This window comes from Procambarus clarkii, chromosome 49, assembly GCF_040958095.1.
Source record: "Procambarus clarkii isolate CNS0578487 chromosome 49, FALCON_Pclarkii_2.0, whole genome shotgun sequence".
Lineage (NCBI taxonomy): Eukaryota > Metazoa > Arthropoda > Malacostraca > Decapoda > Cambaridae > Procambarus > Procambarus clarkii.
The window spans coordinates 6,594,619-6,607,141 of NC_091198.1; the positions used below are offsets into that span (position 1 = coordinate 6,594,619).

A 12,523-nucleotide genomic window follows, 5' to 3' on the forward strand; every position below is an offset into this window, starting at 1 on the left:
TACAGCACAAAGATTCACACTGTGGGGGAGAATTATTAGTGATGAGACGTTATCTACACAGTATCATTATATAGCATCAACATGGCACCACTATATAACGTCAACCATACTGTGCCTCCAACAGGGCATCAACCATACTGTACCTCCCACCACAGGGCATCAACCATACTGTACCTCCCACCACAGGGCATCAACCATATTGTACCTCCCACCACAGGGCATCAACCATACTGTACCTCCCACCACAGGGCATCAACCATATTGTACCTCCCACCACAGGGCATCAACCATACTGTACCTCCCACCACAGGGCATCAACCATACTGTGCCTCCCACCACAGGGCATCAACCATACTGTACCTCCCACCACAGGGCATCAACCATACTGTACCTCCCACCACAGGGCATCAACCATACTGTACCTCCACCACAGAGCATCAACCATACTGTGCCTCCCACCACAGGGCATCAACCATACTGTGCCTCCACCACAGGGCATCAACCATACTGTACCTCCCACCACAGGGCATCAACCATACTGTACCTCCCACCACAGGGCATCAACCATACTGTACCTCCCACCACAGGGCATCAACCATACTGTGCCTCCCACCACAGGGCATCAACCATACTGTACCTCCCACCACAGGGCATCAACCATACTGTAGCTCCCACCACAGGGCATCACCCATACTGTAGCTCCCACCACAGGGCATCAACCATACTGTACCTCCCACCACAGGGCATCAACCATACTGTAGCTCCCACCACAGGGCATCACCCATACTGTACCTCCCACCACAGGACATCAACCATACTGTGCCTCCCACCACAGGGCATCAACCATACTGTACCACCCACCACAGGGCATCAACCATACTGTACCTACCACCACAGGGCATCAACCATACCTCCTACCACCAACTTTACCTACCCAACTCTTTCTTTGCTAACAATCTGTATGTTAAACAGTAATGATACGGGTGGGGGTTCATTACGGGCCAGAGGTAGTGTGGGAGGCCGGGTACTCCGCCTGCATGCCGTTCTGCTCCACTTAAACCTGGAAGACAGAAAAATTGTCATTTGCAGAAGGTGTTTACATCTATTACAGTAGTTGTCTGTAGCTCAGGTTAGTTTATCTTGTGTTTAATTAAGGTGGGAAAAGTGATGAGGGTAAGATAGTGAAGGTGGTGAAGGGTAGGGAAGATGGTGAAGGAGAGAGATGGTGGTAAAGGAAAGGGGCGTTAGTGATGATGATGATGGATGTAGATGGGGTACACGGTAGTGCCCGGGTAGTGATAGTGTTATAGTGAAGAAGATAGTGTATTAATGAAGAAGCAGCCTCCGTGACCGGAGGAACACCTTCTCTAGTATAGTGTATCCTTCCCTAGTCTATATATTTCCTAGTTAGTAATTAATTTCATACATAAATATCACCTGGTATTTGAACTCGGGCCTAAAACTGCGCAACTGTCACTCTAACGACCAGACCTGACGTCTCACAAGATGAAAGGTCTCAAAAATACCTCCTTGACACTCACCTGAGACCATAATATCTCCCTAGAGCACCACCGACACCATCTACACCTTCAGACACACTATATAAGATCCATTACACACTATTGTGGCAACTTTCGTGCACTTGGATCATTGGGAACTCGAACTTGGACCTGGAAAATACAGCATCGTTCCCTTCCACCATCCCAGATCCTTATCCTAACCCCTTCCAAGTGTTATATAGTCGTAATTGTTTGGCGCTCTCCCCCTGATTGTTCCCTCCCTTTCCCCTGTTAGCCGTTGGTATCCCCTCGCTCCCTCTCCCATTCCCCTCTCATCCACCCACCACACCCCTTCCATACTACCCGACTATTACACAATCTGTCCCACATTCCCTGCCCCTTGGTGTCACATTCTTGCTCTTTACTCTCTTGTTGTGGTCTGTAACCTTGAAGAAAGGTGCCCTTCACCTCTCCATCCTCCCCCACTCTTTACTTAAGACAAGATCCATTGCCAAGAGCATTACGGGCTCTCCATAGCCCGTGCTACATGGACACTTTGTTCTGAGTAGCTAAATCTAAAACAACAACAACATGCCAAGAGCAAGACACGAGGGAACCAAGAACTGGACATGTTCAAGAGCCTCATCGCCTCCTGTTTCCTCTCCAAAAATCCCTCAATCATTCAATATATTTGATTGCCTGAGTGTCTGGGACCTGCATGGCTATCTGCGTGTTCGGATCTCTGCCCTGCAGGCTTGTTATGCTCTTGTTTATTAGTTAACTTTAATGTTTGCCGTTGATTTTGCTTGTCTGTACGTTTTTTATCTACTTCATCAAACCACAATGGGATAGCACTCGATTCCATCGACTTTGCCTATACTGCTGGTCGCCCACACGGTATCACAGCAGTTGGCATTTAGTGTGGGACTACACGTACGTATTAACTTTGGCTAATATAAGCATTTATTTAGTTATTTTATATATATACAAACGTTCGTATATTCTTGTACAGCCACTAGCACGCATAGCGTTTCAGGCAGGTCCTTAATCCTAATTTTCCCCGGAATACGACCCGCCAAATCGTTTAACAACCTGCATTGATTTCAGTGAGCGGAACAGCTAAGGGCCACCGCCCAGACCCTCTGAGATCCACTGAGCAAGCAGGCTACAGATGAACGTACCTGTAATTAATCTTCTCCCCCTCCAATAGTTACTTGTATTACCATTTATGTTTAATTTTTTTTACTATTATCTGAAGTCTTTCAGTATTTTCTACTTAATATTGAGATTTCTCGCTTCACTAAGGCAAATTTACGAAGAATTACTTTCCCTTCACCTTTTCCTTCAAATATTTTATTCCTATTTTTATATTTACAAAATGTTTCTACCCATAAATTTAATTGAAAACTGTTATGAACTTGGATATCATAAATATTAGCCAATTGTTTCCCAAGATTTGTGTTAGATTTGTCAGATGTTAGACTCTGTGAGTAAATAAACTCAGAATTAGGATGCTCTATGACTCTTCTGGAACACTTTGTAACAGTGTGTAAATTGTTAATGCAGAGATGAGTTGCCATCATTAGCCAATGGTGACAACATCTCCCAGCCGTTATCCAGGAGCAGACCAGAGAGGGTTATACATGTCCCTCATTTATCGTCTACACAAACAAATAATTTTACATGTTGCTTGGTATCAAAACCTCCCGCAGAGCCCCAGCAAGAGTGATCATTAGTGTGGAGGTCTGATGCGACTCTTCAAGCTGGTAATTTAAGGTTTAGTCAAGTTAGTCGTGAGTCTCGGGAATTATTGTTACTGCTGCCAAAGTTTCCAATTTTATCCTAGAAATATTTTGTTTAACAATTTAACCTTATTTGCTCACGTGTGTATTTATTTCAATGTAACACATATACTTAAAGTATTACTCGCGCCCTCTGTCGAAATAATTTGTCAGTAGAGAGAATTAAATAATTCCTTAACTCATTAGCATGGCACTTCACAAAATATTGCTGTCGGCCCGGATACACACACACACATATTTGAAATATGTTTCATAGACTGTTTATAAAGGTCAATACTGGACTGATAAAGTAAGTTCTTTTACCGAGTTCATGGCCTCATTTTAGGCTCAGTTTGTAAGTTAAATTTATATATTTTAAAATTTGCATATAGTTTTGGAAAGTCGTGGTTGGTGTCGAGGAAGTCAGAAGAAGTCAGAGTCATACCTGGAGGTTGTAACCAGCGACGCTTTGGCTGTTTTGGTCAAAGTTTGAGTTGTTACCAGTTTAATATTTTATAATTCAGACCTTGGAGAGCTGGTGTGAGACCTATTCTTAATGTCTTACAACCAACTGTGAACTAAAAATTAAATACGTTTTCCCATTTCGCATATCAGTTGCCAATCACGTAATTTGGTTGGGCTGCTGTTAGCCCTTTATTAGAATTAACTTCAATGCTTCCATGGACCTGAATGATAAGTTCAGCTCCACTTCTTGAGAGCGTAATACCAGGTTGGCTACAAAGTTTCGTCGCCTTTGTTGCATTTTAACATCATACACACTTCTTTAAGGACATTTTCGTCTTAACTTTACTTTTGTATTTTTTGTATTGTGTGAATCAAATGCTTATTATGACTTTCTTCCGAGTAAGCAAATATGGGCATAGTTTTGCTTCTCTCGTCTACAATTTGTTAATTTAAGTGACATTACATGACAAATGTTCCATTTGCATAATCGCTGAGCTTTTTGTAACAAATGGTATGAAGGTGAAAGAAAGACCAAATGAGTAAATTGGTCTTTACATTGTAAATTGTAAATTTACATGAGTAAATTAAATAATAAACAAACTTTCCAGATGCTGATTAACTATATAGATTTCATCCGAATTTTTGGTTTTATATATACTTACAAATGTATTGGGTCATTCCTTCTCCTTCAGTCAAACACAACGGAAGTGTAGTAAGTTTTCAATACATATTATCTTGTGATAAGTGTTGCATATTTAATGACGCTGGATCTCGAGATATTTTATGGTTAAAATGGATATTGGGTTGTTAAGATTTGAGAACAAATTTCTCCTCATGCAAAATTATTTCTGAAGGGCCGGTAAGTCAGAGACAACATGTGCAGCATCTGGAGCAGTTAAGTAATGCATGAACAAATCCACAAGGGCCGTGACGAGGGTTCGAACCTTAGTGTGAAGGAGTCACGGCCCTTGTGGATTTGTTCATTTGATGCATCACGCTATTGTGATTTCTGTGAGTAAGTAATGTATGCTTTTAGTATTATTAAACATCAGTCAGATGTCATTATGGAAGGAAGATTTTAATTAAATTTCCCCTGGTTGATAACTGCATTATAAAAATAGAAATAATTACTGGAGCGCTTTTGACCCCACTCAATCTTTCGTCAACAGTGTGACTGGAGCTCAAGGAAATATTTCCTTTAATATGTGGTTATTCTTTGCATTTAATAGCTCATCGAGTATTGGTCTTTGTTGCATATATGTATAGTGTATGTACTGCTCTTTGGTCTCGCCTCTCACACGTCAATCAAAAGGTGTACAGGTTCTTGAGCCTACTGGGCTCTAGCATATCTTCACTTGAAACTCTGAATGGAGTCTGCTTCCACCAATTCCCTATTCTTAGTCTCTCTTACCCAATTCCTTCTTCTCACATCTCGCTGGGATCTTATAAGAATTAAACTCCTTCACAATTTACCCTTGCGTGATAATGCTGGCAAATTCTCAGAAGTGACGCCAGTGTCCGCGGCATTCCGAGCACGATTTCTACTTTCTCTTATCTAAATGTGACCTTCCGGGCCCCTGACGCCCCCGGCCGCCGCCACCACCGCCTCCAGGACCACTCTAGCTCTGTAACAGCAATATTATTTGAACTTGGCTCAATTTTAATCCATTTATTGTTGTTTGTCCTATTTGGTTTGATAATGGTTGGCGGAAAGGCGGGGCTAAGGAGCTAAATCTGGAACCTCCAGACACGGCATAAATAGCCGAGCATACACGTACACCACTGACGCGCGCGCGCGTACACGAACACACACAAACACACACACACACTCACACACACTCAGACATGCACATACACAAGGAATCTGTACACAGTTGATTACCGGTTGAGAGGCGGGACCAAAGAGCCAATGCTCAAGCCCCGCAAGCACAAATAGGTGAGTACACACACACACACACACACACACACACACACACACACACACACACACACACACACACACACACACACACACGCGCACACACACACACACCTACACACTATTACAAGATTACATGATTTAGCCTTTGTCATTTAAACGGTTAATTCCGTCTGCGTGACATGAACCGGGCCGGGTAAGCACAGGCGTCCACCGCTCAGTGATTTAATCAACTGTACACAAACTCAACATTTAAGCTGCGCCGTTCCATCCCAGACCTCGAAACTTCTACCAATTTAAATTCCGCGACTTGATATACATTTGGGGATTTTAGAGTCCTGAGACTCATCATTTTAGACTTATGCCTCAAGATCTTCATAAATTCCGCTAAATTAAAACTCGGCAAATTAAAACTTTTGCATTACGTAAAGAATGACATATGTTGTCTGGTCGACATAATGTTATTTGAAAGATGCAGACGCATTATAGTTGATGAAGTGTGTTAGCACTAATTCCTGACAACGATTGATATTACATATAATTTTATTGTAATAGATGTTGCTGTCTATTGCATAAAGTATTCCATATGCTGTGTATGTATGAAGTATGTCATACATAAGTATCATTCCATATACTGTGCCTGTCACTTGTCAAGGTTCTCTGCCATGTGGTGTACAGCGTTTGTCGGAATCTGTGGAAAGGACGAGCAGCTGTGCTGGCTGTTGAGGGGGCTGAAGGAGACCATATTGACTACTCCATATCCAAGATTCCACTTCAATTTAGAGTTGTCATCAGGCAACATCACCGTGACACGTTAATGAGGAAAGCAAGATAGAAGCACAGCCCAGTAAATCTGTACGCTGGTACAGTGTGGTGGCAGCTGCCAAACTCAATCATTATAGACGAAAGGAAAGTGACCGAAGGAGAGAATCAGTAATAGCGAGAATTCGTCTTGGAAACAAATACACCTGGAGATTCGGGATGGAAATATCTGAGCAGCGGAGCTGTAGAATTAGTGGTAAGAGTGACGGTCACCACTTTGACTACTGCCTGAGAGACTGCACCCATCTAAGAGACATTAGAAATGTGCAGAATAATAAACCCCGCATTGTTTGAGTTAGGGGAACAATAATTTGTTACATTTAGATACTGTTCTTAAAAGATTTCCCCAACTTGCTCCGGCAGGATAATGTAACTTTAGTCGTTGGTTAATGTTAATCTTCTTGTATAGCCAAGTTGAATAATTCGTTGATCTCGGTACATCAAGTACCTGTAAGTACTTTATACCACCCCACACTGATAGCAGGGCTCAAAGTTACCCACAATAAAGGCCTACTGTTATCTTGATTTATCTCTACACAGCTGGAAATACAATTCACTTGACTCCACAGAACATTTGAAACGACCGAACCTTACCTCGTGTGTTCGTGCACAGCTGCAATATATACTTCACTGGCATTTCAGAAGGTCAGTGAACTCGCAACAGAAGTCACAGGTTCTCGTGAGGGTAGAACACGAAGGCTAAAAATAAAAAGACATTGGCAACAGTCCTATATTAGAATACCTTGTTCTATGTATAAATAAATGGGAACGTTTTCTGCATCTACTCGGGTTGAAAAGACATCGGAGGGAACTAGTGACGTAGAAAATATAATGACCGGTGATTACATGAACAGTCATCCTGAACACAGGAAATTAGCTAGACCGACAGAAAACTGCCCTAAGTCGGACCCTCTGTCCAACTATTATCAAACTCGAAAACAGCAGCACCCGAAAAGAATTGAGAGGGACAGACTGACGCAGCATAAAGGGCAAGCACTAACAGCCTCCGACGAAACCTTGTTGCTTTGACAGTAAGATGGCATCAGCTTTCAAGAGCTAGGACTCAAGGACCTTGACGATGACATTCCTGCCCTGAGTAACCCCCAATAGAGCATTAATTATTGTTAACAAACACCTAAGCTCGCAGGGGTCCATTTCACTGACATTTTCAGATAAAAACGTGTAATGTTGCAACTATCAACCACCTGCTCAAATGAATTTTGAAATCTCCTCCAGGATATAACAACGTAACTTTTAATTATATATATTTTAATTGAGGCAAAAATGTATCCAAGCTAAGGCATCAAATTACCCTCATCGTTAATTTTCTCTGCAATTTAATGATCGAAAATTAATTAGAATCCGATTTTTAAAAAGCATATTTTAGTGACAGTCATCACTCTGCCACTCAGCGTGACACCTCATCACTCTGCCACTCAGCGTGACACCTCATCACTCTGCCACTCAGCGTCACAGTCATCACTCTGCCACTCAGCGTGACAGTCATCACTCTGCCACTCAGCGTGACAGTCATCACTCTGCCACTCAGCGTGACAGTCATCACTCTGCCACTCAGCGTGACAGTCATCACTCTGCCACTCAGCGTGACACCTCATTACTCTGCCACTCAGCGTGACAGTCATCACTCTGCCACTCAGCGTGACATTCATCACTCTCCACTAAACTTAAATTCTACAAATAACGGGATAAAGAGATATTCTCAGGATATACGAAGCCCGAGTATGAGGCGTCTCTCACGGGGTCTATCTGAAGCGGGAAGACTCGGGGCTGACAGACCAACACAAACAAGCTGAAGAAATCCACAAGGGCCGTGACGAGGATTCGAACCTGCGTCCGGGAGCATCCCAGACACTGTCTTAATCGACTGAGCTACGACAGGGTAAAAGAGTTTGTGGATTTGTTCATTTGATGCATCACGTTAGTGTGATCTTTATGTGTAACAGACAAGCTTTCCAAAACATTCTTAGATAAGTTATTTATAGTTAAGGTAATTATGAAGTGTATGTTCACTATAGTTACAGACCGATTATGCAATATATGTAATATAAAAATGGCTTGAGATATAATCAGAGAGTCATCCCCTTTTTTAGTTTTATTATAATGGTATAAAACCCGTTGAAATGTATTGTTAAACTGAGGCAAAACTGGTTTACTTTCATCACATATGAAGATATACATGGAGAGGTAAACCTATCCATGTATATCTCCTGGGGTATACATGGAGAGGTTACCTTTGTCCCGGACTATGTTCAGGACTACAGTAGTTGTGCTTGTTGCTCGGTAAAGCTGCTTTTGTTGCCTTAATAACCTGCCAGAGATTGATAGGCGCTAACCACGGCGCTAAACCAAGCCTTGACGAGTAATACTGGTGGGTGGAATGTGGTATGTATATTATGTGTCACCCGTGTTGGCTGTGTCACCCGTGTTGGCTGTGTCACCCGTGTTGGCTGTGTCACCCGTGTTGGCTGTGTCACCCGTGTTGGCTGTGTCACCCGTGTTGGCTGTGTCACCCGTGTTGGCTGTGTCACCCGTGTTGGCTGTGTCACCCGTGTTGGCTGTGTCACCCGTGTTGGCTGTGTCACCCGTGTTGGCTGTGTCACCCGTGTTGGCTGTGTCACCCGTGTTGGCTGTGTCACCCGTGTTGGCTGTGTCGCCCGTGTTGGCTGTGTCGCCCGTGTTGGCTGTGTCGCCCGTGTTGGCTGTGTCACCCGTGTTGGCTGTGTCACCCGTGTTGGCTGTGTCACCCGTGTTGGCTGTGTCACCCGTGTTGGCTGTGTCACCCGTGTTGGCTGTGTCACCCGTGTTGGCTGTGTCACCCGTGTTGGCTGTGTCACCCGTGTTGGCTGTGTCACCCGCCTCCCGTGTCACACCTGGTGAGCCGTGTGACACCACACCTGCCATCAGCGAACAGTTCATATATATGGCTAGGGAACACTGACCTCAACACGGGCTCACCATAGCCCGTGCTACATGGACACTTCCTTCTGAGTAGCTAAATCTGAAACAACGACAACAACAACTGACTTTCATCTCGACTATCAAGGTATTCTTACTTGACAAGAATATTCTTACTTGACAAGAATCAAGGTATTCTTACTCTGGTGATGGAGGTGCTATGTTATCTTGAGGTTATCTTGAGATGATTTCGGGGCTTTAGTGTCCCCGCGGCCCGGTCCTAGACCAGGCCTCCACCCCCAGGAAGCAGCCCGTGACAGCTAACTTAACTCCCAGGTACCTATTTACTGCTAGGTAACAGGGGCATTCAGGGTGAAAGAAACTTTTGCCCATTTGTTTCTGCCTCGTGCGGGAATCGAACCCGCGCCACAGAATTGCGAGTCCTGCGCACTATCCACCAGGCTACGAGGCCCCTGTTCACCTCAAGGTTACATATTCTTCAAGAACATTGTGTTTATTAGCTAAGTAAGGTTCTTAATGAATGTTTTAGCGATCCCCCCCCCCCCCCTTAAAATGGTTATTCTTGTGAATTATTGTCTAAGAAGTAATTCCTTCGGTCACTCCCAACCACTTGGGCTGGACGGTGGAGCGACGGTCTCGCACTCATGCAGGTCGGCGTTCAATCCCCGACCGTCCAAGGTGGTTGGGCACCATTCCTTCCCCCTGTCCCATCCCAAATCCTTATCCTGACCCCTTCCCTGTGCTATATAGTCATAATGGCCTGGCACTTTATCCTGGTGGTTTTCATCGCTCCTCCTGTAGTTTTCTCATTCGTGTCTTCAACGAAATTTACTCTTTCGTTGAGTTGCTATTTTGTTAATGTTCCTATTTAAGAACTTCGTCAAACAGTCCTGCTTAATAAACAAATCCACATGGGCCGTGACGAGGATTCGAACCTGCGTCCGGGAGCATCCCAGACACTGCCTTAATCGACTGAGCTACGACAGGGTTAAAAGAGTTGAAACCGAAGTTCTACTGAACTTTTAAAAGATGATATGCGATAGGCGATGGATTAAAAGAGCTTTTAAATTAGGGTTAAGAGAACACTTTTTTAACCCTGTCGTAGCTCAGTCGATTAAGGCAGTGTCTGGGATGTTCCCGGACGCAGGTTCGAATCTTCGTCACGGCCCTTGTGGATTTGTTCATTTGATGCATCACGTTAGTGTGATCTCAGTCCTGCTTCTCTAGTTTCCAACGTTTTAAATTAAATCTTTCAAGAATGTGACCCAATTTGTGTTTTAGTGATTACAGACTGATGACAGTGGAAAGGTCAATTTACACTTTAAACAAGTTTCTCTGGATGCTTCAAACAGTGACATAATTGCTGTTCAGATGACAGTCATTAGTGTAATTTCAAAAAGTTTTGTTATATCAACCAATTTGCTTCAGGGCGAGTGTTCGGACTCTTGGCTTCAATAGAAGCAATTTGTTCACTTTCAACAAACATCACGAATGCTACAGCTCCGATAGCACCGAAAAATCCATGTTAATTTCTGCCCAAACAGCCATGCGTGCTAATGGCTTCGCATTAATGTACTACTAACCAATTAGCATATGTGCCCCCTTAACAACCCATTGCATCTTTTTGTAAATAAATAATTTCGATATTACCGTATCCCATCCGGCTTCTAGGTAAGGTTCACATAGTTCTCAGATATCCGGCCAACCCAAGGAGGAACTCGTTCCAAACTCCCTCGGTCAGCGGTTGTGACTCCAGACTCAATTATGAGTTAACTTGTAAATATGAGTCAAGTTTGCCTGACTGTGAGGGAGCGATGGTTGCCCCGTTGCTCTCTTGTATCATTAAGAAAACTAAGAAATGTTTTGATGCGTCATAACGGCCCGACTCCCACATCACTAAACACTTTCACAAATCGTTCTGTCTGATCTGGTGAAATTTATCTTTCATTCCATTGAAGATCTGAGGCACTAAAATAGCTGTATTATGGCCAATAATACAATGTAAAGATAATGAAAGTAATCTTTATATTGTGTGTATAAAGGTATAAAATAATCACATCTACAGGATTCAGCTGCAAGGAAAACGAATGAAATGAACGTGAAATATTTATCACTTAATATACATTATTTTACCAAAATATATTCACATCGCTGCCAGCTTTTTTCAAGCTGGTCGTTTTTTCAGCTTTTTTCTAAGGCTTCAACTTTGTGCCAAGTGGGAAAGAAAATGGCAAAAACCTTACTGGCTCTACTGATAGGACAACATTGCAAATTTCACTCATATGCGCAGAGAGAAGTGATTGGACGGACATGTTAATTGATTCCCAGAAAGCGACTCCTAGTCAAACTAGTGAAGAAGCTGGTGCATCGGGAGAAGTGTTAAGTTGATTGAAAGAGAACCTTATGCAGGCGATGAGTCACAATAACGTGGCTGAAGTGTGTTGACCAGACCACACACTAGAAATTGAAGGGACGACGACGTTTCGGTCCGTCCTGGACCATTCTCAAGTCGATTGTGATGAGGAGGTAGGGACAGGCAATAAATAGGCAAGAGAGCTGAGGAGGAAAGTAAGGTGTAGGGGATAGTAGTAATGAGAACTGCAGCAGGCCTATTGGCCCATACGAGGCAGCTCCTATTATAACCACCGAAGGAGATAGTAATGGGGGAAAAAAAAAAGAAAGAGAACCTTTCAGGAGCAAGACAAAGAGATGCAGTGAGGGAAGACATCATAATGGAGACATTAAAGAGATACTTCCTGGGCTGGTACTAGGGGTCTATTCTATTCATAAGTGGATTGAAAGTTATATTCTATTCGCTTATATTCCTCCAATAGACTAAGTTTATTCATATGAATGTTTGGGACGATGCTGCGTTAATGAGAAGGATCATATCAGAGGAGTCCGGTAGTGCATAGCGTTATAAGAAGACCATTTCTCACATCTCCATAGTTGATCTGAGAAATGGCTATTGGATTTTAACTTGGATAAATGCAAAGTTATGAGGAAAGATATAGGAATAAAAAGACTTCAAAAACAATACAGAATAGAGGGAAGACATCTTCTCACATCACAAGAAGAGAGAGAGAGAGAGACTTTAGAGT

The 12,523-nt window shown here is 43.1% G+C and overlaps 1 protein-coding gene across 1 annotated transcript; it reads right to left on the minus strand.

The window, feature by feature from the left end:
* Nucleotides 1–8,897: 8,897 nt before the first annotated feature.
* On the minus strand, nt 8,898–9,407 carry LOC138351277 (processed variable antigen-like). Its single transcript, XM_069302910.1, has one exon. It carries the CDS (start codon nt 9,405–9,407, stop codon nt 8,898–8,900), a length of 510 nt encoding a protein of 169 aa, XP_069159011.1.
* Nucleotides 9,408–12,523: the final 3,116 nt, after the last annotated feature.